At 42.4% G+C, this 26,801-nt stretch overlaps 1 protein-coding gene and 1 non-coding gene across 17 annotated transcripts; both read right to left on the reverse strand.

Annotated features, from left to right (window-relative positions):
• Positions 1-513: 513 nt before the first annotated feature.
• Positions 514-23,937, reverse strand: PCBP2 (poly(rC) binding protein 2). Of its 16 annotated transcripts, none has more exons than XM_061206458.1 (15): positions 23,612-23,914; positions 21,125-21,244; positions 20,531-20,554; positions 20,410-20,442; positions 18,526-18,642; positions 16,207-16,338; positions 15,106-15,234; positions 13,987-14,073; positions 12,054-12,146; positions 10,932-10,973; positions 9,613-9,685; positions 9,064-9,102; positions 8,078-8,133; positions 7,010-7,179; positions 514-966 (listed from the first exon to the last, which is right to left on the reverse strand). In XM_061206458.1, exons 2-15 carry the CDS (start codon positions 21,191-21,193, stop codon positions 930-932), a joined length of 1,101 nt encoding a protein of 366 aa, XP_061062441.1. In that variant the 5' UTR covers positions 21,194-21,244; positions 23,612-23,914; the 3' UTR covers positions 514-929. The 16 variants fall into 16 exon arrangements, with proteins under 16 accessions (XP_061062441.1, XP_061062443.1, XP_061062444.1 ...); XM_061206460.1 differs by having other exon boundaries at positions 21,125-21,267; XM_061206461.1 differs by having other exon boundaries at positions 13,987-14,061; positions 23,612-23,903.
• LOC133101800 (U6 spliceosomal RNA) lies at positions 18,003-18,105 on the reverse strand. The gene has a single exon (XR_009702698.1). It is a non-coding gene; the product is annotated as a U6 spliceosomal RNA (small nuclear RNA).
• Positions 23,938-26,801: the final 2,864 nt, after the last annotated feature.

Raw genomic sequence — 26,801 nt, forward strand, 5'->3', positions numbered from 1 at the left:
TCACTAACAAACTGAACATCACTTACAGCCCCAACCTTGTAAAATCTACATAAATGGGAACAGGTCTGTCTTTATAAAGGATTCTAGGACCCATACAACACCCATTCTTTTTAAAAACAGAAGACTGCAGTTTTAAGTCTGGACAAGAGTATAGGCATTCCCAGCAACCTGAATCCCAGTGAGACACACATTCAGCTGCTTCCATGTGTATGCATGTGCATCCTTCCCCACCCACCCAGTGGAAGTGCTTGCTTACACTTTGCAGACAAGTCGTAGGAAAATATAACCCCCTATCTTTTGGACCAAGGGCACAGCCAGCCAGCTTGCTATAGCTATTAAGGTCACTCTGCAATGCAGGCTCAAGGGCTACAGAAAAAGATGGGAGTGGTAAAACAGAAGAAAACATCTTCACTGGAATAAAGGCTTACATTCAAAACCCAAGCAGGGTCCTTGTCCTTTGACGGATAAGAGGTACAAAAATAACAGCAAGACACCAGGAACAAAACCCACATGAAATCACTGTGGCATCCAGTTTCTATTCACAAAGAAAAAGCTCCAGTCCATCTTTTAATTTTTTTGAAAAATTCCTGACATTACAGAACTAAACTGAAATGTATTAATATTCCACTCTTACATTTCCATGACAAACAAAAAAATTTCATGAGCCAAAAAACAAAACAAAACAAAACAAAAAAAAAAAACAGGGAGAAGCTTATAAAACTAAATATGGATCTCAGCATTAACAGCTGAACAAAGAAAGGAATTAAAACGCTTTAATTAAAAAATCACGAGTGGATGATAAAGTGTGTAGAAACTGAAAATTTACAAACTATTTAAAACCTGGAATCGCTGACTGTTCAGAAACTACACAGATGGATCATGGGTGGTGGTGAACAGCAGAAAGGGATTATGGATGAATCTGCATTGTTCTAGCTGCTCCCCATGCCACCCGTCTCCGAGGAAAGCCTGTAACACACACACAAAAAAAACTCGAAGTTAGTTTTCTGAGTGCCCAGCAGTACCTCACTTCCAAAACTTTTAGCCTGGTTGATGACATGTGAAGGAGTACATAATCTGCTTCAGTATCAAGGGAGACATTTTAAAGACTTTCTGGATTAATCAGTACCATGGTCCTATAACCCCTGCAATCCAAGCTTCCTGAGGCAAATTACCTCACAACCAAGGGAAATTGAGGACCTTGGTTATTAATTGTGGGTATCCCTCAAACTACGCTCTATAGAATCTTTGGGGGAGATGTTAAGCACTCTCTGAAAATACACCACACACACACACACACCCCCACACACTAAAGCCTTAGAGGGTCACAATATACAGAAACTGTTTCTTTACTGCCCAGCTTATTTTAGCTTCTCCCAAGCTACTGATAGAACAGTCCCAGGTTTCTCCATCAATGTGAAGACTTACTATTAAGAGATGCTTGAGTTTTAAACACTAAGGCATGTTAAAGAGGGAGCAGCAAGTGTTAAGTATGGGTCAAGAATTATACCCAACCTATAGTTTTTAGACCTAGTTTTCAAGACTTTAAGTGGAAGTCAAAACAATTTGTTTTCAGCAACTCCCTAGCTCACTCTAGAAGCTCCCCAATTTGTGGTCCTGTTAAGCCAAATTCTCCATCCAAATATACCTGGCTACAATGCCTGTTTCAAATAGACTATTTGAGGTCCTGGAATCCAATTTTGGGCTTTGAAGGAAAGGTCTTTAGATGTTCGGCGATCAGCCTGCTTCACTGATATTAGGTAGCCAGCAGGACTTAGCTCCCATTTTGAACAGAACTAAATGTGTAAGATCCAGTCTCAGTTTATAACTTTTTTTTTTTGGCCGCACCTCCTGGCATGCAGAACTTCCCCAACCAGGGATCGAACCCACACCCCTGCAGTGGAAGCGTGGAGTCTTAACCACTGGACCACCAGGGAAGCCCCTGAGTTTATAACTTTATTTCATAAAGATTTTAAATTTACTGGCATTCGTGTCAAGAGAGCATTTGCATCTCTTCCAGAATAACGCAAATCCAAAAACTGGCCAGGAAGGCAGGGGCAAGGGGGTGGGGGAAGGGCAGGAAATAGGTCCTTTAACTACAAACTGCATTGAGTTTCAAGTCAGAAATGCTATTGTAACCTCAGCATAAACGAAAATAGTTCTTAAAGGGGGTAGATTCTGGCCAACCTCAAAATGGGATGATTTAGAGCAACGTAAACAACAGACCCTGAATCAAAGAGTTTAGTGGGAACTGAAGGTTGAGGAAAGGAGCAGCTGCAAACAGTTTAGATCTAGGACCTAAAAAACACTAAGTTAATGTAAGAAGGTGGTGGCACTCTGGCATCAAAAAGAACTCAAAAAGAATAGTCCAGAATTTATACACAGCCTGGGCAGGAATTGGGGGTGGCAGGGAGAGGGGGCAAGGAGAAGGGAAAACCCAACCAGAAATACTGTGTTAAGGACTCCAGAATAGAAGGACCACATAGGGGAGCTGTAAGCTACTAAAAAATCGAGCACCAAGAAGTACCTTTGGATGCGGTGATTTTGGTCAGCCCTTAAAACATCTGACTTCCTTCCAAGCAATCCTTTAGGGAGTACTCATTAGGTAAAGAGGCCTTCTAAAATCAAGAACTAGATAAAATAAAAACCAGGTTTCTGGGGGAGATGGTATCAGCAAGATATAAAAAGAGCTTACTAAGGAAAGCTGGACCACACGATAAAGGAGCATCTAGCAACCAACAAGAAAAACCGTATCTGGACAATGAAATTTGCCCCCCTAGTCCTTCATGCAGACTTGGGACATGTAACACTAATTCACAGCCCCAATATGAGACTGAGGGACCACGATACCAAAAGTTAATATACTGCAATATAATTAGGTTTTTTGTTGTTGTTTGTTTTTTAAACAATGTAAGCCAAAAGGGATATGGGAAAAGGTCACCAGGAAAAAAATCTCCACACTGGTTTTCTAAGTCCTGGGAAGAGCATCATACTTTCATTACCCTGGCAATACGCATTCAGGCTGAATGGAAACTATCAGAGCCCTTCCACCATTTTACCTGCGGCATTCCTACTCTTCTACGGAGAGAGATCTTGGGATACGAAAAAGAATGAGGCTTCAGGGAGATCAAGCACAATCTTAGAAGACTGAGTAAATGTAAAGCACAAATTGCTAGTCCTGACTACTCACTCATGTGGTCTGCAAATTTAAATTCTCCCAGAGCCTCTATTTCTTTAATCTGATAAAGTGAATCAATGAGTTACAGTTGATCTTAAAGGTCCCTTCCAAATCTAGGTCTTAATCGTCTAATCATGACAGGGTTGGTGGGGAGACAAAGGTAGGCGGGGAATAGAATAAAAGGGTAAAAGGACCTGGTTGAGTAATCAGGGTTGACTTAGGATAACTGGACAGAATCCTGCCAAATTTGAGGCAATGTCACCCACTGGTTGTTCAAAATTTATCCAATGTCACAGGGAGAGGGGTAATACTAGTTCAGAGGAATGCAGACAGAAGCCGGCAAACTTTATTAGACTTTTCCCAACTTGCCTCCCCATTCTGGGTAAAGAAATAACTTCTTTCCTTCACAGCACAGTCAACTAAGGTTCTTACTGTGGCAACTTTATTACAGCTAGAAACACAAATCTGGCCAAGAAGGCTGGTTGATAACCATGAAATAAAAAAAAAAAAAAAAAAAAAAAAAAAAAAGGTTAATGGAGAAGCTTTTATTCATTAACACAGAGCCTAAAACATTGTTATATTGCAAGGCAGAATAAAGCTACAAAAAAGTAACAGAATGAGAAAGAAGAGCAAGAACTGTGGCTCTAGATAAAGAATTCAACAAGTCAGACTCTGAAACAGGCACTCAAGCAGAAATGGCCTAAACCTAAACAGTTTACCATTGCCCCTGCCCCCACCCTGTTATCCCCCAAAACAGTAAAAAGGAAAACGGTCACAAGCTCACAATAGTTTGGTTCTCACCAATGTTAACAAAGGGAAAACAAAAACAAAAACAAATACTTGAGGGGGTGCCCCAAGATATATGCAATCAGTAGGGAGAGAATCTCTGTTTCTCGCTTTTCAGTTTGTTAGTTACACATGGCACGGCAGAGGTGGTGGTGGTGGTAGCTGAAGCCCCGGCACCCTTAGCAGCAGACACAACATTTAGAGCCAGGAGAGGGATGGGTTTCATGCCAAGCAGACTGGAGACACAAGGGGCGGTCGGAAGAGGGTTGGGGAGGCTGGAGGGTGCGTCGGAGGTCCCCGCTGTGGCGAGCGAGGGGGTGGTGGTGGAGGAGGAAGAAGAAGAAGAAGGGGTGGAGGGTTGAGAGAGGTTGATGCTGAGGTGATCAGGGATCGTGACGGAGGCTGCCTGGGAGGAGGGTTTAGCGTTTTCTAAACTGTAACAGAGGAAAAAAAGGAACAAAAAAAAAAGGGTGGGTGGAAGGGAAGACCACAAAAGGGAAAAGTACAGGACAAAATCCGCTTCAGTTATCAGTAAGTGCCTCTGGTTGCCAATTAGGAAGACTTAATATCAACTTGTGACAAGCTGTCTTTTATTCTGTGTCCCACCCTCTAAAAATGTATACTTTGCCAAATTCCATTCCACAATGCTACTTAAAACTGCTATGGTGAAGAAAAAGCTGACAGACTGAGAAAAATCACACACTTCCTTATTACCTGACACACTGATCCAACCCAGAAGGCAGAAAAGAATGACTTCAAGCAGAAAATGAAAGAGTACCCATCCACCTCCAAACAAGAACAAATGTTTCACCCACCAATCACTTGAGCAGCTTTGGGATACTAATGCACAGAATTTTTAATTGTTTTTTCTGTAATTGATATTAAAATTTGCTTCTACCGCCACAGCAAACTTACCAAATATATCAGGATGGAAAGGGACAAGAGCCTAAAGTAGGTCACTCATTTCAAACTTCAAAGATTGTAGCATTTTCAATGAAAAATGCTGAGAACAGAAGCATAGATAAAGCCTCATTTCTGGTGATGGGGTGGGAGAGAAAAAAGGTTCTTTGTTTTTGTTTTTAACTGACCGTACTTCTCATACAGACCTTAGAAAACTGGAAGAGAGAAACTTCAAGCACTGCTGAAAAGTTCAGTTTAATAAAGTAAAACTACCACTGCTACTCCTAAAATAAGCTCTAAATCAGTGATGACCTGTAGCTCCCAAATGCCTGCATGTATCTATGACAGAACTGCAGGCATTTGCTGAAGTCTGTTGGACATCCTACGGCTCAAGATGAACTCTTCAAAGGCAGGGAGGCTCCTCTCAAGACTCCATTTTGTTTACCTAAATCCAAGGACAGTTGCAATCCATAAAAAAGGTGCCAAAATCAGTAGAAATGCTCAGGGTCCATTACTGAAAACAGAGAACTCTTTCTTGCCTAGTATTCATAATAAAACCAGTTTGCTTTCTGCGTTCAAACTGGGCCAATATGAGAAAATGAAGAGTTAGCTGCGTGCACACATAGTCCTTGCTTGGTGTTAAATGAAGCTTTAAAAAGTTTTGACCCAAATCCATAGCTTGGACAGTTTCATTAAAAAGGATGATCCTGAAAAGAGTGACTAAAATCAGGAAACAAAGACGGACCAAGTTCTGCTTCCTTACAACTTAGCCACTGACCTAGTACAGGGGTCAGGCAAGCAGGTTATGTGGAAGCGCTATCTGACAACATTCAGGGCAGGTCTACCCAAGCAGAAGAAAAATCGCTTGGTTTCCAGCTTCCAAGAACACGATTCTTGCCTCTTAACAACCCACCACCCCCATTAGAAACAAGGATACAAACCTTTGCAAACAGCCTCCATGCAAAACTAATAACTACCATTTCAGTCTGAACAGTAAGAATTTGACATCTTGGTAGCTGAAGAAGAAAGCAGATCTAGACACAGAAAAGTCTTTTCTACATAAAGACTAGAAAATACCTCAAGGCATGAAAAGACATAGGCAAAAGTCAGAACCACTACTGGGGAACTGATAAATTCTTAACCAGGGGATAAAAGACCACGGAATAAATACATGATCTGCAGAAGCATGGCAAAAAATAGATCCCATACTTACGAATTCCTTTCCCTTGCACTAGATTCAGGAACCCATAAAATTTTTATGCACAACAGAGACCAAAGAATTGTGACAGAGGTAAATAACAACTAGGTAAAAGTCTACATAAAAGGGATAGCTAAGTCCCTTGGGGAATGAGCTGCTAACACTGGTTTAAGATGTTAGTAAGCAATTAAGAACATGACTTAAGCACATGTGCTGAGAAAGCAAGTAATATAAATGCCTTGTAGGATGCCCATTGGACTGTGAATAGTCCTGCTACAATTGTATTAACATTAACTACGTCTGGATAAAAAAAAGTAAAATCTCAGAAAGTCATTAAGAGATGAGATGAGATGAGATTGTGGGGGAAAAAGAAAATACTAAGCATTTCTGAAACATCCAATACCTGTACCTTCTCCTTTTCCACAAGCTCTGAACAATGGAACACACTGGCAACTTGAGAAAAATGGATGTTTTCAGAATAAACGGTAATGACTGCCTCCAAGAAACTGTCTTGCTGTCACATAACTTCATTATCCTTATTTCAATTAAGGGTGCTTTGGAGCCTAAACCCAATCAGTGAAGTATTAGTCTATATGACATCTACAGCAAGACCCACATTTGGTTTTAAGTCAGTGCTCCAGCCAGAGCAATCCTACTGGTGAAGACATGCCCCATACCTTCCACTCCCAAAAGCATCAAAAGGTCAAATGCAAACAATCTATTCCCCATCCCCCAACCCCATGCAAACTTACTACAAACTGGTTTCTTTTTCTGCTACACTAAGGATGGATGAAAAGTAGAGCTAGACTTTAAACTTTTTCTTTTGCCATCTCTACCCTTCCCATTTCCATCCCCCAAAGAATCCCACACGTTACATTACAGTGTAACTTCCCCCAACACACACATTACTTGTGCTGACATGAGTAACACAAAAGATAGGGAACCCTTACCTGACATTGATTAGATATTGAGCCAGGCTAATGCTGGCAGCAGATCCAGTGATGGTAACCTGCCTATCAGTAGATCCTTCCACTGGGTTCGCAATTTTGATCTGCGCCCCAGACATCTGACGGATCTCATTGATTTTGGCGCCTTGACGCCCGATTATGCAGCCAATCAACTTAAGGGAGAAAAACAACAAGGCATACCAAATTAAGAGTTGCATGGTTAGGTCCAAGAATTCCACCCCACTCCTCAGGCTTCTACAGCTTGGGTCCACAAACATGACAATGGAAACTACTATCTGCATCCTACTCATATACTCCTGATTTTAAAAATTGAGTTACAGATTATATCTCAACTCTTGCCCTATTCTTCTGTCTGATCACTACAGGTCAGAGCCAACTCTAAGCTGAATGACTCCTAGGAGCATTAGCTCATTTCCTCAGAGTACTAACTCCAAAGACAAAATAAAGCAGAGCAAACATGATGATAAACCTAGTTTACCAGAGATAGGAATAAAGATAAAAGTATATTCTGTTTTTGACAAAAAAGATGCCTTAACTCATCCTGCCATGATTCCTACTTTACTGTAGTGACAAGAATTCTGGCTAATTTCTAATGCTTTTGCCTTGGGAAAAAGTAAAAAATTGGTCAACATTTGCACTGTCCCATACTGCAGACACTAATAACGTGATATCTAAACACATGAAGTGTGGCCAGTAAGACTGAGAAATTGAATTTATTATTTTATTATTCTCAATTCAAACAGCTACACGTGGTTAGTGACTACCATGTTGGATAGTACAGACAGAACATCCAAGGACCACTGCGTTAAGGATAAAGCTTCAGGTTCTACAAGAAACAAAGGCAAATGGGAATTTCTATTTGAGACAAAAAGGTTCTTTCTGGCTCATCAATTTCCTCTATCAGTTTTTACTTGAGATTTTATATAGTTTTAATAATTTAATTTGGTGTCTACAACCCCATTAAGAGTGGCATGATGCCATTGAAAAGACCTCTATTCTTTAAAACCCATTCTCTTATTTTCATCCCATGCAACCCAACCATATACTTACATCGTTTGGAATGGTGAGTTCATGAGAAGTAGTCTGAGCAGATGCATCCAAACCTGCTGAAAGACAGAAGAGAGCAAAGAAGTTCAATGCACAGCATATAAACTCCCACTGATTTGTACATTAACCTAACAGAAGGAAAACGAACTGGAAACCCAGCATTGGCTGTTGGGATTCATCACTAACTTGGAAGCCTCCAAGGAGGAAAGAGGGGGAGAGGGGTGTAGAAATATGCTGGAAAGGTTCCTCTGTACACACAGAAGAGGCTGATTTCATGCCATTTCCTGCAAAGCCCAGCCTATTAGGGTGTAAGGGGATGGAAGCAAGGGGCAAGGGAATGTGGTATCCTCAATTCTCAGTACCAAAATCTAAACAAGTACTTCTGCACTTCTCCCCTTTTCTGGTTGGATTTCCTGCTGTTGTGTTCCAATTTTATCTCACCTGATGCTATCACCAGCGCCAATATCATGCCTGTTATTGGGTACCATGGACTTTTGGCACACATGCAGAGTTGCTTTAAATATACCTATATCAGATTAACACCCTCCTAACACACCCTTACCCCTAACCTACACTTGAAGGTCAGTGAGAATGAGATGGCAGTAAGGTGTGGGAAGTTCATTTCTCCAGATTTATTCCGTCTTTTGCTCAATAATTTGTTCTGGGTTTTGTTTTCCAAAGAAAAAGAAAAAAAACTCCTATCAGCAAACACCCATACCCATCTGACACCTGGACTACAGACCAGCTGGCTAACTCACAAGTCTAGTCTTGCTCTCAGCTGTGGCTGCTGAAACTCAGCATTTTTAGAAGGGGGTAGGCCAGATCCATCAAGGGACCCTCAGGGGTACCAGGCCCACCCCCGCTTTGCTCTCTCAGCTCCTTTCTGCCATTTGCATGTTCTGCTGGTATGTCATGGGTAGTGAAACAAGACTCCCACCAGTTTATTAATATAACAGTAGAATACTACAGATTTTTTTTTTAATCATTACCCCAATAGCCTTTCACCTCTGGAGAGCTGGATTCAATGCCTGTTAAGATACAAGTGAAAATGAGTTTGGTGGTCTCATCCTAACCCTATCGGACAAGTTATTCCTTATATATAAAAAAAAAAGCCCAAAAAAACAAACCAAAACCAAAACCAAAACCAAAACCACTACACAATTTGGCACAAATGGATTGTTTCTACCCAGGTCTATGAATAGCTGGTGGAGAGAAAGGGGGTGCCAATCAGATCAAAGGGGCAGCAGTGAGGATGGGTTAGAAGAAATATCAGCCTACCCTTTGCCTGACAAGCATCCCCAGACCTCACCCCAAACCTTCCAGGGCCTTTTTTCTCTTTTAGAATAACTCACCCCAAATGAAAACCAAGTTAACAAACACATTACCTCCTTCGGTTTAGCCATAGAAAACAGGCAAGTTTAAACCAGCAGGATGCTGGGTAATGAAGTTTGTTTTAAACAGATGTCAAACTGAGACCTTGGGGCTGGGCCTCTGTCTTGTACTACACCTTACAGAAATAAACACTGAGGTATCCATACCACTGAATCCGGTGTTGCCATGCGTCATGGGAAAATGAGACTGTTGCATTGCCAACTGGTGCAGCTTGGTCAACTGCAGGAAGGAAACAGAAGAGGTTGGCATTAGAAGAGCAAAATAGTCAGGGCTCAAGCACATTCAAATTTGAAAATGCAGAGCTCCTGATCCCCGAAGTTGGCTACTACTCAACTATGACAGAGAGTAAGATATGGGGCTGGTATCACCATCCTGGGGATGGGCACAAGAAGGTAAGGGTTAGAAATAGAAAGGGTATCAGTACAAAGAGAATGAGCGCATTTGGGGTGTGTGAAAAGACAAGCAGCAGCACCCGCCTAACAACCATCCCCCTGTGGGCTATTTAATGAAGGTGCTTGCAGCCATTGCAACAGTTGCCCCAGGGACAAGCACAGACAGGCTAGGAAAACAAACTGTGCAGTGGTGCTAGGGAAAACACACCATGCAGGGTTCTGTCAGTATTGGGAGGAGGGAAGGAGATGAGGAGGCAGGGAAACTGCAAGGAGGAGAGAGATTAAGGTGTAACCAAACTGGGTTTAGCACACCCCCACCCCATGATTTCTACAGCTATTTTTCTTCGTCTATATAAACTGTCCTGGCTGTTGTAAAACCATCGCTCTTCAAGTCTACTTCCCCTCCTGGGGACTATCACTAACCAAGAGCCAATCTCAACTTCCCAAATCTAAAGCTCAGCACCTGAAAGAGTTAGTAAGGATAGAGGACAAGTACAGAAAGAAATGCCCTTAAAGTCTAAATACCAGCACTTTTTAAGTTGGAGTTTTTAGTGACAAAGAAGGTTTTATTGAGTTGAATTCCCAAATATTCAGCTTCCTATCCCTCCCTGTGTAAGTAAGCCCCTTTTTCCCACCCCCCAGATGCTTTTTAAATTGTCACCTCAGACTGAGGAGTACACAAGGGCAAAGCCAACCTCCCACCCCCCAATCCCCCGCCATGGAAAGGACTCCATGCAAAGATGCACAGCCCACTGTCAATTTAAACTGTGCCCTGGGATAACAGATGACAGTATACCGTGGAACATTTCTCTTTCAGAGTAATCTGGAACATGGGAGAAAGTAGAATCTAATAATCTGCCAGATTATAATTTCCAGGGATTAAATGTCAAAAACAAGGTGCTACTATGTCCTGATTAAAGATTATTTAAGGGCCAAAATATGGAGTTCACCTTGTGAGGAAAACAATACTGCAAATGTTTAAGACCCAACTCACTTCTGCCTACGTGGAGAAAAGAGACAATTTTGGACGGGAGAAGGAACTTTTCAAAACAAGAAGTGAAAACAAAACTTACATCTGGCTGTGGAATGGCATACTGTCCTTGAATGGTATAGGCCTACAAAAGGAGGAAAACAGTTCCTATTAAAAACCAATCACGGACAGCCACCCAGTGGGGGGAAAAAGACAGATTTCAACTAGCCAGGAAGCCAGAGTTGAACTAGAGAATAGGGAGGCCAGGGGTTGAGGCAGTAGATGGTATCTCACAAATACAGTCAGACCTGTTGGCCTTCTTTAAACCCTAATATGATGGCTTATTCCAGGATGCCTATAAAGGGAGCCATGTTCCCTGCAATCAAAGACAAAATAACACATCTGTTTCTTAATGAAAACGAGGGAAGTGGGATTAAACAATGCCTCGACTGCCCGAGCCCCCTTCCTTCTCCCTGTGTACAAGATAGCCTAGAAGGAAAACGGTCTTTCCTCAGCCACCCCAACCCTTCTACCAATCATGGTGACATGAATGATTTGTACCTGCACAAACCTACATGGCATGTTTTGAAACACTTCTTTTCCTATCTTATTTTTCTCTACATCTGCCTAAAGACCTTAAGTGCACTGGAAGCTAGTTGGGTCCCTAGCACTAGGGAGCTGACCATAGGAACACACACACACAAAAAATCACTGTGTTCTAAGTCCTGCCTTCTCCCACCTCCCCTCCATAAAAGGCACTTGCAGCTCCCACTACACCCTCCTCCCCCCACACCATAACCTCCCAAAAAGGGAGCTGGGTCTTCAGGGCAATGGGGTGGGGGACAAGGAGAATCAGGAAGGGAGGGGAAGGAAGGAGCAGCTGGTTCACAGGATGTGAGGCTTCTCACATCACAGTGGCCAGTACCCCCAAAAGTGCACCCAGGTGGGGGTGGGAAGGTGAAAATGGGGTAGGAGGAGTAGGAGACAGGGAAAAGGGGTTGAACAAAAAAAGAAAAAAAAAGGAAAAAAAAAAGAGAGTTGGTGTTACCATCTGGTGGGCTACGCAGCCTGTGTGAAATGAGGTGGGGGGGTCAGTCCAGGTCCCCGTGGACAGGTGGTGTCCACAGCACAAAAATCACCAGCGCCACTGGCCCCCCGCGTGTTGGCAGTCTCGGCTGAGGCGGAAGGATTGAGTGAGCCTTGGAGACTGAACATCCCCTCTCACCTCTAGAGGTGGTCCCTCCAGGTCAGGGTTGAGGCACATGGACGGGGTGGTGTGGGGAAAGCTCGCACTGTCGCTGCCTGTGCTGTACCTGTCCTGTGGATAAATAGAGGATTTCAGTCTCCAGGGCTGTCAATCCGGCACCTTGTCACCAGCATGAAATTCACACAAAAAAAGTTGTTTAATTTTTTCTTTTCCTTTAAAAAGGAGCTCACAACACAATTTGAAACGAGCTGCAATCAGTGAATTAAAAAAAAAAGTTACCTATGGTGGCAGATTTCACACTGCACAATTGGGCTATTTTCAGTCAGAATGAAGGGGTGGGGCAACAGAGCTGATGCCAGCTCCTGGTCAGTGTGCGATTAAATTGAACCCCTACAGAGCCCACTTTGTCACAGAGGAGCAAAAGACACAGGTCCATCTGTGGACACTGCATGAACTGGTCCATTTAAAAAGGCCCATGGGAATAATCCAAGACAGGGCCACTCATGGAAGAAGAAGCTGCAAGTTTTTAGAGGGTGGTCAACTGAATAAAGGGGAGGGAGGGAAGGAAAGCAAAGAGGTAAGAAGGGGGGGTAGGAAGGGGAGGGAAGGAAAGGGAAATGAAGGAAGACTTGTAAATGGAGAGGACTGCTGCTGTGCAGCATGGACTCTATAGATAATCCCAAGTGGGAGTGGAAGAATCCAGAAGAGTAGGAACTTGTAGTTCCAGGGTAGAAGGGAAAACTCCTAGAACTAAACCTCCCTGCTACACTGACTCTGGGCCTGTTTATCCTGCCTAACTATCCAGACTCATGGAGAGCCCTTTGACCAAACCAGTTTGTACAAGGCTAGTGTTAAAAGCAAGGTACTAAACTGTGATATGATTAATTTCTTGTGAAAGCTTCCAGAACTACAAGACAAACTAAGTCCCCCAAAACTTGCTGTTTTATGACAACTCAATAGAATATGAATGAGATGGACTTTAAGTGCTTCTCCAGTTCAAATATAAGATGGAACTAGTTGAATATCTGTGCTTGTAACAGGTCAGCCCCATGTAGGAAAAGGCACTTTGAGCACTATACTTATTTAGGCAGCTACCAAAATGAAGGTCACTATTTCAGCCTGAACCTCAATACTTTAAAAACTAACCTACCTACTCCTCAAATACTAACCAAAAAGCATAAAACCATGGTGCTAATCAGTGCCCTTTGTCATAAAAATCTAAATTCAGAATAAACCACGTGCCAAGGATCCAGAGTTTAGGTGGGTGAAGGAGGAGAGGCCAAAGGGGTGCTTTGGTGTTCTTACTCTAACACCAAAGGTCACAGCCCCACACAGCCCAACATGCTCTCCCCCTTCTATTCTTAGACACTGAACCCTTACCCCAGCTGATTTGTTATGCCATGTGGGTTCAAACCAGTGTTTATGAGGTTAAGAGCCTGGGGACAACACACTGGAGTTTGGGAGTGAAGGGGTAGGAGTAGGGGAGGTGAGGTGGGGAGAAGGGGAAGTTTGTAGGACACTCAATTTCAGGACCCCCAATTTGAGACCACCATCCAAGAATCTCTTTCAGAGGTCCAACTCTTTGCTACCTTTATTCAGACCTCTAAAGAACACCCCACACATGAAAAAACATGGGATGGGGTGGGGTAGGGAAAGAAGTAGTGACACCAAGGCAATTTAACCCTTTCTTCTAACCCAACCCACCTTAAATTACTAAGTAAATTACCTCTTCCGAGTGCCTACAAAACTCCCATTGCCTGCTAAAAATTAAATAAGATAGCATTCATAGCTTTCTCCAGTACAAAAAATAAATAAAACTGAAAGCAGGTCAAATTATGGCCAGAGTACAGGTTTCAGCAAGCATGCAGAGTGGCCTGGTGTGCTGCTGGCAAAGTTGACATTTCAAACATAATCCTTGTTCACCTTAGCCCACCAATAAAAAATTTCTTACCTGACCACCTGCAAAGATGACTGGAGAACTGGACGGCTTGGGCCGGTACGGGATGGTCACGCCCTTCGGGGGGGACTGGGAGAGAGTCAGAGGGGAAAAAAACAAAAAGAGATAAGGTTTCAAAGCTGCTTCAGCTGTGTGGCTTAAGCTCACACAGGTCAGTTAAATTAAAAACTGTATTATTTCCATTCCCTCACCTACCAACGTTGTCTCTGGCTAGATCTAATCTCAAATCATCTGCAGTTATTTGCCTTTAAAGCAGTAAGATGGTCCGTGGACTACACAGCTCACACTAATTCTCATCAAGGCAGATTCCCCTGTAATAATTTAGGCATTATTTCCATATGTTCAAATAAGTCTAATTAACATAAAAAACCTGTATGTGTACATATGTATGTTTGAGTTGGTAATTAAGATCCTACATTTTGGCCTGAATAGGAAATAAAGCCAAAATAGGAAATAAAGCTCCCAAATGTTGCATCTAGGATAATACAGAACTGTTCATAAATAGTTCAAAGGCTCAATCAATATTTTCCTAAACTCTACTTGAAAATTCTACTTTGCTTTCTCACCAATATGGGACCAACTCCCTATGACAATTCTAAAAAGGTTTAATTCCCCTTAATTTTGCTATTCTTGTTAATTGAATAGCATCTACTAGAACCTCATAAATCATTCAGAAACACCATTATGGATACATTTTTTTAAATATATATACCATTCTGAATATAATCCTGCCTCATAACACAGAAATTAATTTAAAGAATATATCAAAGTTGCATGTAGCGAAAATATTGTAATCTGAAAGGCAATTTAACTTAGCTTCTCAGGAACCCAGATACATCTTTTGTCCACTCATTCCTAGTAGTGAATCTTCCCCTACCAACTCTGCTAAAATTGCTGTAAACCAAATGATCACCACTGCTTAGTTTCTATTTTTGCTTGGACTGTAAGAAAAGTCAAAGCTGGGGGAAGGAAAATATGAACTCAGGGAACCTCTTCCCCACCCCCACTGGAGGCTTCTAACAGCCTCACCTAATTCTAGTCTTACTAAATATAGATCAGTCTGTCTCCCTAAATCACCCTCCCCCCTTTCTCAGCATGAGCCTGAGGGCTTACCTCCAACATGACCACGCAGATCTGTTTCACACACTCAATGATGGACTGCGGAATGCCAGCAATAGTGATGGCCCGCTCAGTTGAGTTGGGGAGCATATCCCCTGCCACCTGGACCTGAGCCCCTGTACTCTTTGGGGGTAAAAAAATTTTAAAATCAGAGAAAACAGCTCATACTCTTCAGTATCTCCCAGCAGAAATCTTAAGAGTCTAAAGCTCAGTAGACACTTATCCCACCTCCTATCTTACCCTTTTTATCCTCCCTTCCCACTCTTCCCTTATTCCAGATAAGACTGTTTAATCAGTTATAAATTAGCCTCTGAAAGCTGAAAATAAGGCTGAATAACAGCCTAAATTTAACCTGCTCTCAAGAAAAAGGTCCCTCTAGACAGTTTCCTCTCAGCTAATGACAGCTCTGTAGGCCATCAAACAAAATACCCACAAATATCACCCACCTTTCATTCTCTTATTGAACAAATGTTTATATCAAGCCCATCCTATACGTGCCAGGTACCACCCCAGGTACTTGGAATACATCAATGAACAAAATCAAAATCCCTGCTCACATGGCATGTACAAAAGGCTCCCAAAACTACAATTAGTTTTCCTTTAGGAGCCATTCAAATTTCATTCCAACATCCAATTCAATAACTCCCAGATATAATTAAAAGCTTCCATAATTTTATGTAACTTCCATAATTTAAAAGGGAGAATTTCAACTACACCCCAATACACCTTCATTTTCCCCTTGCTATTTAGGGATTTGGCCAAGAAAAATATTTGATATTATTATCGATCAAATTGTAAGCTCTTTAAACATAAAAAAAGATAACGTAGTCTCATGGAAAAGAAAAGTTGCCAATGGGTCATATGCAATAGGTGGAAATTCTGGTTAACTTTTCTGATTTATTGTTGTTAAACTATATGAAATATAAAAAAATATATATATATCTCAATCAAATTATAGTCTTCTAGGACTATTACTTTAATAAAAATCTTCATCTCAACAAACACAAACTTTTCCTAGACATAGTAAAGGCTAATAGAAGAAGCACATTTAGAATAATTTACATTTCAAAAAGAAAATGAGCACAAGTTACCAACCTCACGTATTTCCTTGATCTTGCAACCACCTTTCCCAATGAGAGAGCCACACTGACTAGCAGGGACCACCAGCCTCAGGGTGACTGGGGGTCTACTGGCAGCTGTGCTATTGGTCATAGAGCTGCTGATGTCCTACAACAAGAAATTAGTCAAAACATCAGAAGAATGTAAAAGTTTAAACAGATTCCTGGGAACCCATAACTGCCATGAAAGAACCTTACAAGGGACATATTATGTCACAATCTGCATCAACAAAGGTTCAAATATTGCCTCCCCCCAAAACCCTATTTCTGAAAAGATAAAAAGGCCTACAAACGTCCTCAGATTTAGCCCTAAATATATTTTCCTTCACACTGGGGACAGTGATCTTGGTAGAGAGAAAACTTACTTTGAAAATTAAAAAGTTCTTTCAGTAAAGTAAAACAATATTGAAGACAAAATTAAATATTAAGAGATACAACAATGCAATCCAAATTCAAGTAACCAATTCTGTTCTCTTAGAAAACTACATAAAGATTAAATACTGTACTTCCATTTATCCTTGTCTTAATTTCTTGGTAATATTACCATTGTACACATAATGAAATTGAGGCTGAGTACCTACCCCAATCACATCTAAAAAGCTGTAGATTTTAAACTAAAGGACTCTATTGGTTCCAAAGCCCATAGTCTTTCCCGTTACAATATGCTGCATTTGAAAGTCATGGCTTTAAACTAGTTAAGTTTAGCCTTCTGAGGATTAAATAGTTTTAGCCTAATCTCTATGTAGTAGCTAGACCTGGGAATTCCTCAAACATAAGCCCATAAAGTCAAGAACATGCTTCTTATTTGTTAGAAGTATGAACAGATTTTCTGAATTTTTAAAAAAAATATTTATTTGGCTGCACCGGGTCTTAGTTGTGGCACACAGGCTCTTTGGTGCAGCATGTGGGATCTAGTTCCCTGATCAGGGATCGAACCCGGGCCCCCGGCGCTGGGAGCTCAGAGTCTTAGCCACTGGACCACCAGGGAAGTCCCTAGATTTTCTGAATTTTTTTTAAAGCTACAAGCTCTGGATTAGCAGGGTCTTGCAGGTCAAAGGATAACATTTCTGATCTTGGCAAGGATAAGATCTCAGGCACCATTAAGGCATCAAGCAGCAGCCCCAAAGCTCTCCTCTGCCTGCAATGTCAATTGCATGATTAGCAGTATTACTGCAGAAGTGGGAGGAAGCTGAAGACTGGACCTAGGGCAATGGTTGTTCAGCATTATAAGGTTGAAACCAGTAATTAAAAAAACAAACAAAAAAACTTCCTTCAGTCAAAAAATCTCTGGTATTGATATTTTGCTTCTGATAACCTGTAAAACGCATTCCCTCCAAGTATAGCTCTGACACAGTTACCAGACTGATTTTTTAAAAAATATATAACTGCATCCAGGATTGGGAGATACCTGTATTTATGGAGTATATTAGTGTTCAGAAGGGCTCCTAACAAACGCATGTTAATTTAGTCCACTCAACTATGAATTAGAGAACATAATTACCAACACAGTGGTGGCATACCTTCAAAACTGCTGGTTAAGAAATAAAAGATGCTGGTTTTTCATACATTTTTTACAGAGTCCCTGATAATAGTCAAACTATTTGGGGGTTTTTCTGGGTTTTTTTAAATTCAAGTGTAGTCAATATACACTATTTAGTTTCAGGTGTACAACAAAGTGATTTGACATTTAAATACATTACAAGATGATCACCACAATAAGTGTAGTAACCATTTGCCACCATACAAAGTTAACCTCCCATTACTTTATAACTGGAAAATATGGAATGCTTCACAAATTTGCGTGTCATCCTTACACAGAGGCCACGCCAATCTTCTCTGTATCATTCCAATTGTAGTTTGTGCTGCCAAAGTGAGCACTCAAACTACAGTTGGGGGTTAGGGGTGCCGACACCCCACCCCAGTCAGAAGTCCATGTATAACTTAACTTATCCACAGTTCTGCATCCACAGATTCAACCAACCTCTGATTGTGTAGTTCTACAACACATATTGTGTAGTACTGTAGTACGTATTTATTGGAAAAAAAATCAAGTACAAGTAGACCTACACACTTCAAACTCACGTTGTTCAAGGGTCAACTGTATTTTTCTACCGATTAAAGTGACATCTTTTTTTAATTGCAAATGGTCCAATTTGGGGGATGATGAATGGGAGCAAAGAACCCATTTACAGAGTTTTATGATCTAGTCTGTCCTTGAATTTTAAAAGCCCTTAGAAATCATTAAACTATCTAGAAGCACTTAAAAATAAAGAATGAGGGGCAGGGAACAACAAACCTCTTCCAGTTTGTCAATGATCATAGCAAAGGCTTTGAAGATGGCATTAGTGGGTCCAGCCAAAGTGATAATCCTCTCAGGACAATTCCCTTCTGAGATGTTGATACGTGCACCACTCTGGATAGGAAACAGAGCCAAAAGGTTAAAGAGACAAAAAGATCTGAGCTTACACACACACACACAAATATATAATCCCTCCTAAATAAGATGGGCAAGAAGCTGCCTGTATACATGATCCTGACACAAGGCAATATCGACATCACTTCAAATACTGCTCCATATTTGTCCTCAAACATAAACTACAGAAGCTGCTTTAAGTCTTGAATGAACTGAGACTTCCTAAAATTACATTTCCCAGCATACTATTTGTCATTACAAATAACTGCGCCAAAAAAATACCAGCTTCTCCTATTAAGATCTCCCCCTCGGGCTTCCCTGGTGGCGGAGTGGTTAAGAATCTGCCTGCCCACACCGGTCAGAATGGCCATCATCAAAAAATCTAGAAACAATAAATGCTGGAGAGGGTGTGGAGAAAAGGGAACACTCTTGCACTGTTGGTGGGAATGTAAATTGATACAGCCACTATGGAGAACAGTATGGAGGTTCCTTAAAAAACTAAAAATAGAACTACCATACGACCCAGCAATCCCACTACTGGGCATATACCCTGAGAAAACCATAATTCAGAAAGAGTCATGTACCAAAATATTCATTGCAGCTCTGTTTACAATAGCCAGGACATGGAAGCAACCTAGGTGTCCATCATCGGATGAATGGATAAAGAAGATGTGGCACATATATACAATGGAATATTACTCAGCCATAAAAAGAAATGAAATGGAGGTGTTTGTAATGAGGTGGATGGAGTTAGAGTCTGTCATACAGAGTGAAGTAAGTCAGAAAGAGAAAAAGAAATACAGTATGCTAACACATATATATGGAATCTAAGGGAAAAAAAAAAAAAAGGTTATGAAGAACCTAGTGGCAAGATGGGAATAAAGACACAGACCTACTAGACAATGGACTTGAGGATATGGGGAGGGGGAGGGGTGAGATGTGACAGGGTGAGAGAGTGTCATGGACATATATACACTACCAAATGTAAAATAGATAGCTAGTGGGAAGCAGCCGCATAGCACAGGGAGATCAGCTCGGTGCTTTGTGACCACCTAGAGGGGTGGGATAGGGAGGGTGGGAGGGAGGGAGATGCAAGAGGGAAGAGATATGGGAACATATGTATATGTATAACTGATTCACTTTGTTATAAAGCAGAAGCTAACACACCATTGTAAAGCAATTATACTTCAATAAAGATGTTTAAAAAAAAAAAAAAAAAGAATCTGCCTGCCAATGCACGGGACACGGGTTCAAGCCCTGGTCCGGGGGATCCCACATGCCGTGGAGCAGCTGAGCCCGTGCACCACAACTACTGGGCCTGCGGCTCTGGAGCCCGTGAGCCAGAACTGCTGAGCCCGCGTGTCACAGCTGCTGGGGCCCACGTGCCTGGAGCCTGTGCTCCGCAACAAGAGAAGCCACCGCAATGAGAGGCCCGTGCACCGCAACGAAGAGTGGCCCCCGCTCATCGCAACGAAGACCCAACGCAGCCAAAAATAAAATAAATAAATCTAAAAAAAAAAAGAGAGAGAGAGAAAAAGATCTCCTCCCTTCTGGGACTTCCCTGGTGGTCCAGTGGTTAAGACTCTGCACTTTCACTGCAGCGGGCGCAGGTTCGATCTCCGGTCGGGGAACTAAGATCCCACATGCCACACGGCCAAAAAAAAATTCCCCCTTCTAATCTCTCATTAAATTTTTTTGGCTTTTGTTTTCAAGGTTTTTTACTTCCCAAGTTAACAGTCCCTTAACCCCCCATCCGCAATAACTCACCTCCTCACGCATCTTCTTAACTGATTCTCCTTTCTGTAAGAGGAAAAGTTAAGAGTGAGTTCCAACTGCTATTTAAACGCAGACTGACTAAATAGTAATTAGAGTTGAAGTGATGTCTTACCTTTCCGATGATACTGCCAACTTCCTGCAATGGAGAAAACTAGTGTCAAATATGAGGAAATTTGAAGCGTTCATTATCACAAAAAGAAATTTTGAACAGTCCAAAGCAATGGAAAAACTAAGATTTATTGGGAAAGGGAATGGACAGGCTTATTATTTTCTTTGCTCTAAATATAAGCAAAGCTATCAAAGAACTGTGAAGAAATAATGGAGTAATTAAATGCTAGCTTTGTTTAATATAAATCCTTTTTTAAAATACCAAATATATCACCCCACCTTAAGGTTACCCCAAAATTGTTTGGGCAGGGGAAATCTACCTATCACAAGCTATAGCAACATCCATGATTAGAAATCTTATCATCCAGGTATGAGACAGTCTTTGGCTCTAGCCTCTGGTTAAGCCTTTCCTGCTCAGTGGCGCTTCTTAGTGAAGTCTGTCCATTTTCCCACTACACTCTCATCTACTCCGCTAGAGAAGAGTGCTAAAGCCAGACACCCCACAGTGCTAATCTGATGAGCTCCGAGATCCATGCCCTCTATTCCTGGCCCCTCCCCTAGCAGTTACTATGACCCAATTTCCCAAGCTGGTGCATACCTTTCCATGCATAAGTAGCCGGATGGTGAGAGTGACATTTAATCCACCTTCAATCACACCGGTGTCCATGTCGAGCAGTGTTCTGAGGAGCTGGACGCTGAGTGGTCAAGTCTTTGGTCACTGGTGGGGGTGAAAGCCAAAAACTGAAATGAAAACATGACCAAAATCAGAGTAGGAAAACAATAGAAATATTTCCCAATGTTACTTTAACCATTATCAATGTTTGCTAATGAACTCTTTTCCTTAAATGACAGTCTGTCAGTTGGCAGGCTTATATACATCCAGCACAACTGCATTAACAGCTCAGGTTCTGTTACAAAGTATGAAGGCAACTTTCCAGTCTGCTCTCATTAACGGTACAGTTTCCGCTGACTCTCAGGATGTGAAAGATTCCTTCAATTGGCAATGGTTTTACGGGAACTGCTGAACATGCACCAGTTGTCCTTCAGCAGAATAAGCTTCAAGAGAATACAGAAACACCTGGAAATCATGAGGGCAAACCTCAAACTAATCAACTACACTGAGGGCAATGACCTTTTGCTTCCCTGTTAGGAAGCAGCTTGGGTTGAAAGCTAGAGAGGACACATGTAAACGTTCTTACTGGCAGCAATTTCTAACTAAAGAAATTGAGAGGCATCTCACATTAAAATTTTGAATGTCAATAGATGTCACCAAATAATTTTTAAAAGATTTAAATCTAAAACCTCATTGAAAAAGGCATCTGAAATGCCTTCTATTGCAAGCTGGGTTCCATATTCCCCTTTGGGAAATGACTCAATACATTAAGTGCAGCCTGAGTCCTCTTTTCCCAACCTAACTTGATAGTCACTCAAGATGTGAAAATTTTCCTTGCTTCTGTGTTAACCTCTGTTACCACTCAAATCTTCATTCAAATCTATTAAATCTTAAATTTTCTTCCAAAGGAAACAATCGAAATTAAAACTGGTACTGCTAAAAATTTATTGTGTAGTTGTTTTAAACAACAGCAGTAACGAGCCTTTCCTACTGAGGCCCTTTCCCCACGTATCCTCTAAAGCAATGTTCCTAACATTTCTGCTTTAGAATAATTGATTACGTGTAGAAAGAATGTTTTTGGATACACCTTAGCCTACAACACCTCTTTAGGCCCTAAGAGTGGTTCTCCCCAAAGTTGTGAAATTTCTCCAGTGACATTTTTAGTATCCATCCCTTCAAAACATCAATGATCTCTCTCCTACAGCCAGTCTTCCCCCTTCACAAAACCAGCCACCGTTTTAACTTTGCTCTAACACAAAGCCCATAACCTAAGTATTTAAAGTGTTTAAGTGGCTGCCAGACCATTCTGTATATGGCAAGCTACCCTATGGCTACCTCAAGTGAGTGACTGAGGTGACTGAGGCATCCCCAAAGCACTTCATTCCCCCATTTCCAGAATATAATTAATTGCTGGCAAAATCCCAGAATTCAACACTTTTCACTCAAGGAAAAACAATAGTGCAGGCGCGGGGGGGAGGGGGGGGAATGGGGAGACAGAGTTAAGTCGGTGCGGAAAACTTCCTTTTTTTCAGTAAGACATGGTAAAAATTTGGCAGTTTAATTCCTTATCCCCACTCACATAATAGGAAGCACGTTACAAATACCACAATAAATGCAAGTTCGAAAGGGCAAGAAAATTGAAAACCTATTTGAAGCCATTTCTTGAGGTAAGGCACAAAGGTGCATTTCCAACTCCAAATCATCCAAGAAATCCCTGTCATATTTCTCTCCTGACTAGGTCAACGTCAGTGTACCCAATCCCAGGAATCCAGCTGTTAATCCTGCAGTCCATTACCCCTTCTCCTATAAATAGCTCGGTCTGGGTCTACAGCGGCAGGCATTTTGTAATTTCAAAATTCGTTACCCCGAGAGAACGTCCTGAATAATTCGGTAACTGGGAGCCCGTCTACCCTTTCTTTAACTCCACAGCCCCCCTCCCCTTGGTCATCCAAGCGTTTTCCACTCAAAAAATGCACCCCCTATCCCTCCACTAGAAAAGAGGGAAAAAAAAATAAACGGTTCGGTCGGGGGGGGGCGCTGCGATCCAGGGGGAGGAGCCGGACTAGTAGCGCCTCCTCGTGTGGCTGCGCCAGCGCCTGACCCCCGCGGGGAGCCGCGCTCACCCGCCCGGCCAGCAAGCCGGCCATCGCCTCCCCCCACCCGCCTCAACCAACAAATCCACCGCCGCCCCCCCTACCGCGCGCGCGCCCTCCTTGACTCCTGCGCAGCCGCCACCGGGAAAAAGCGGGGGGGGGGTGGGGGGGAGGGGGGAAGGCCTTGCGCGAGGCCTAGTAGGCCTCGCCGGAGCCAGGGCCTCGCGTGAATGGCCAGCCAAGCAGAGTGAGGAGGCAGGCGCTCACGCAGGACTACGCGAGGTCGGGGCTCGTGACGAGGACCGGAGCCCACTAAGAAAGATGGCAAGAATAGAAATAGAGCTATAGCCGCGGGCGGAGGGAGAATCTTGAAGCTTACCTGCAGGCGCGAGGCGACTGAGGGGAAAAGGGGAGCGGGCGGGAAGGGGAAGGGCGGGAGGCCGGGGGCGGAACAATAGGGGCGGGCGGGAAGGCGAGGGGGGCCCCGCGGGCGGGCGGAGGAGGAAGGGGGGGGTGGAGGAGGAGGAGGAGGAAGGGGGAAAGAGACCCCGGGGCGGGTGGAGGGCGGCGGAGGGCGGGCGGGCGGGCGGAGGGCGGGCGGGCGGGAGAGGGCGCAGGCTGCGGCTGCTCCGGCTGCTGCCTCTGCTGGTCTGGGAGGGGGACGGGGCGGAGCGGCCCGCTTTCAACCCCGCGCACCCTCCGACCCCGGAAGCGCTAACCGCCCCGGGGGCCGGCGAGGCGACTGCGTCGTCCAAGCCTTCCCCACGCAATACGGACGGCCTCCCAACAGCCTAGAGCGGCTCCGTGGACAGCGCTGGCACCAGCGAGACAACTGGTGGCAGACGGCGAAGTTCATGATAGAGCGGCAGCGTGGGGGGGGGGGGCAGGGAGGAAACTAGTGTCCCCTAGCGGGCTGGTTGGAAAGCCCAAGCGTAAGTGCGGAGAGAGTTGGCAGTCGCCATGGATAAAGGAGACAGGGGAATATGGGATGTGTGAGGAGAGACAGACAAGAGCCGGGAAAACCCAGTAGTCTATAGTGATACTCAGAAAGAGAAAAAAGCTAATTTGCCACATTGGAGGTCACTTTTACACCAACTTACTCTGAAAATTGGTAATTAAAAGGAAAGATTTAAGCTTTACCCTTTCTTTTAGGAAGAACTGTAGTTCATCCCTAGTCGATAAGGGAAAACTTTTTTCAAGAGTTCCATATAATGAATGTAGAGAAATAAAAAGTTAGAAAATCACCATTCATTCTCCAACCCAAAATGAAATAATTGATTCAAGCAAGTGCCATCAATCATCAAAACTCTAAGGGAAAGTTTATTAGGGAACAGGATGTTATCCTGGTGCCAAATATCACATGGACTATCTGAAAAAAAAGAAAGAAACCCGAAAATTTTAAATCGAAAGATCATATAGTCAACACCTCACCCAAGTGATCAAACTTTGCATCACTAATAGTACAACTTTGACATAGTCCTTGGTGAGATGCAATAAGTACATAGCATCATCTATTAAGTATTCTTGTCAAGTGTTTAATCTTAATATAATCAAGCCTTCAGACCCGATTTGCAATTTACAGGAAATTTACAAGGGATAAAGGAAAAAGTTAAATACATCAAGGAGACAATCAGCAAATCCAGAATCCAGGACATTCTACAAGACAACTAGGCTGTTCTCTTCGAAAAGAAAGAGGAGGAGGAAAAGGAAGGGGAGGGAAAAGAGGAGAAATTTGAAAGAATGATAATCAAATATAATGTGTGGATCTTGTTTGGATCCTGTTTTTTTTTTTAAGAAGAAAAACAGCTATATAAGACATTTTGGAGACAACTGAGGAAATTCAAACATGAACTGAATATTAGCAAATATTAGGAGGTGTTGTCAGTTTTCTTAGGTGTGATAATGGAATTGTGGTTATGCAGGAGAAATGCTGTTTTAAGAGGTACATGATGAAATATTTAAGGGTGAAGGGTCATGATGTATGAAACAGACTTTCAAATGGTTCACATAGGTATATAAATGAAGCAAATTTGGTAAAATGTTAACAGTTGTTGAGTGTAGGTGGTAGGTTTATGGGTGATCATTGTACTGTTCTTCAAACTTTTAAAAAATAATTTTCAGGGAATTCCCTGGTGGTCCAGTGGTTAGGTCTGCACTTTCACTGCCGTGGCCCGGGTTCAATCCCTGGTAGGGGAACTAAGAACCTGTAAGCCCCGTGGTGTGCCCCCCAAAAATAATAATAATTTTCATAATAAAAATTGGAAAAAATATGATGTGGAATGGAACAAGATTGGCAAAGTGTTGATAATTATTGAAGCTAGGTTATGGGAAATAGGAGTTCATTAAACTGCTTTCTCTACTCCTGTATATATCTGTAAATTTCCACATTAAAACTTTTGTTTAAAAAATAGAGAAGAGCCCTGGAAGGGAATAAAACAAAATAAAAAGAAGGATATTGAAAGAGACAGCTACTACGGGGTTATTATTTACCCTTGTTTGAGTTCTTCAGGTGTCAGTTCTGGCCTTAATATTAGTCAAGTATTATTGGGCAACCCCAATTCAGTGGAGTTATCCAAAAAGAGATAGCTTTCTGAAGTGGAAAATAAGGCTTGGGGTCTCCAACGTCTTTCCTCCGACCCTCCAAATGATGGGTGGGCATGAGGAACAATGTGAGATAGAAACAAAAAGAAGTCTGTCATTTGGCAAAGGCAAGGGGCAGAGTAAATAATGACAGAGAGGAAATGAGGTAGGAAAATGTTAGGACACCCAGAAAAAAGCAAACCAAGGAGCAGGCTTACTGTGAGGCCTGGGCTGAAGGTCAGATTAACCTCAAGATTTTGCAGTTGGGTCATTTACACCCCAGGGACTCTAAGAGCTGGGGTGAAAGTGAGTGGCTATCTGTGAAATCATCTCTAATAATGGGGGCAAAACAAAGATCAAATGAAAAGTTGATAAAATAACACAACATAACTCTACTAACAATAACATGGCTTCTGTTGGGACTGGCCAGCAGTTGCAGCCAGCTTTGAAAGAGATGCATCCAATAGCAACACTTGATAATTCCATGAATCAATAAATTCTTCTCAGAAGGGGAACCAAACTAGTCAAGTGAGTGAACTTGCCTACAGCTACAAAACAACCTGATACAGGGAAATGATTCCAAAAAGACAGCAAACTGAAGACTCATCCCATGACTTAACAGTCCCCAAACTACAGTGTCAATTTGTATTTTATTAATAGATCTAATGGGTTTCCTATCCTTTCCCATTTTCAATTAACTGTGTGGAAATCTTACTATACTTAGTTCCTAGTAAGAAAAGAATGGCAGAATCCCAGATCCTCTCATGGACATTGGGCATAAGATAAAAACATGTGAGAACCACCATCTTTAGAGCCCTATACTGATGCACAAAACAGGGCGCACCAACCTAGTGCTCTCGGGAGCCAGGCAAGTAATGTAACTGGCCTAAAGAAAGGCAACAGGAAGCTGAAAGGACGATAAGAAGACTGGAGAGTACAGGGTCCATCTAGAAGGAATGACCACTACTCAGGGGCCAGAATTTCTGTCT

Source organism: Eubalaena glacialis, chromosome 11 (assembly GCF_028564815.1).
Source record: "Eubalaena glacialis isolate mEubGla1 chromosome 11, mEubGla1.1.hap2.+ XY, whole genome shotgun sequence".
NCBI classification, from domain to species: domain Eukaryota; kingdom Metazoa; phylum Chordata; class Mammalia; order Artiodactyla; family Balaenidae; genus Eubalaena; species Eubalaena glacialis.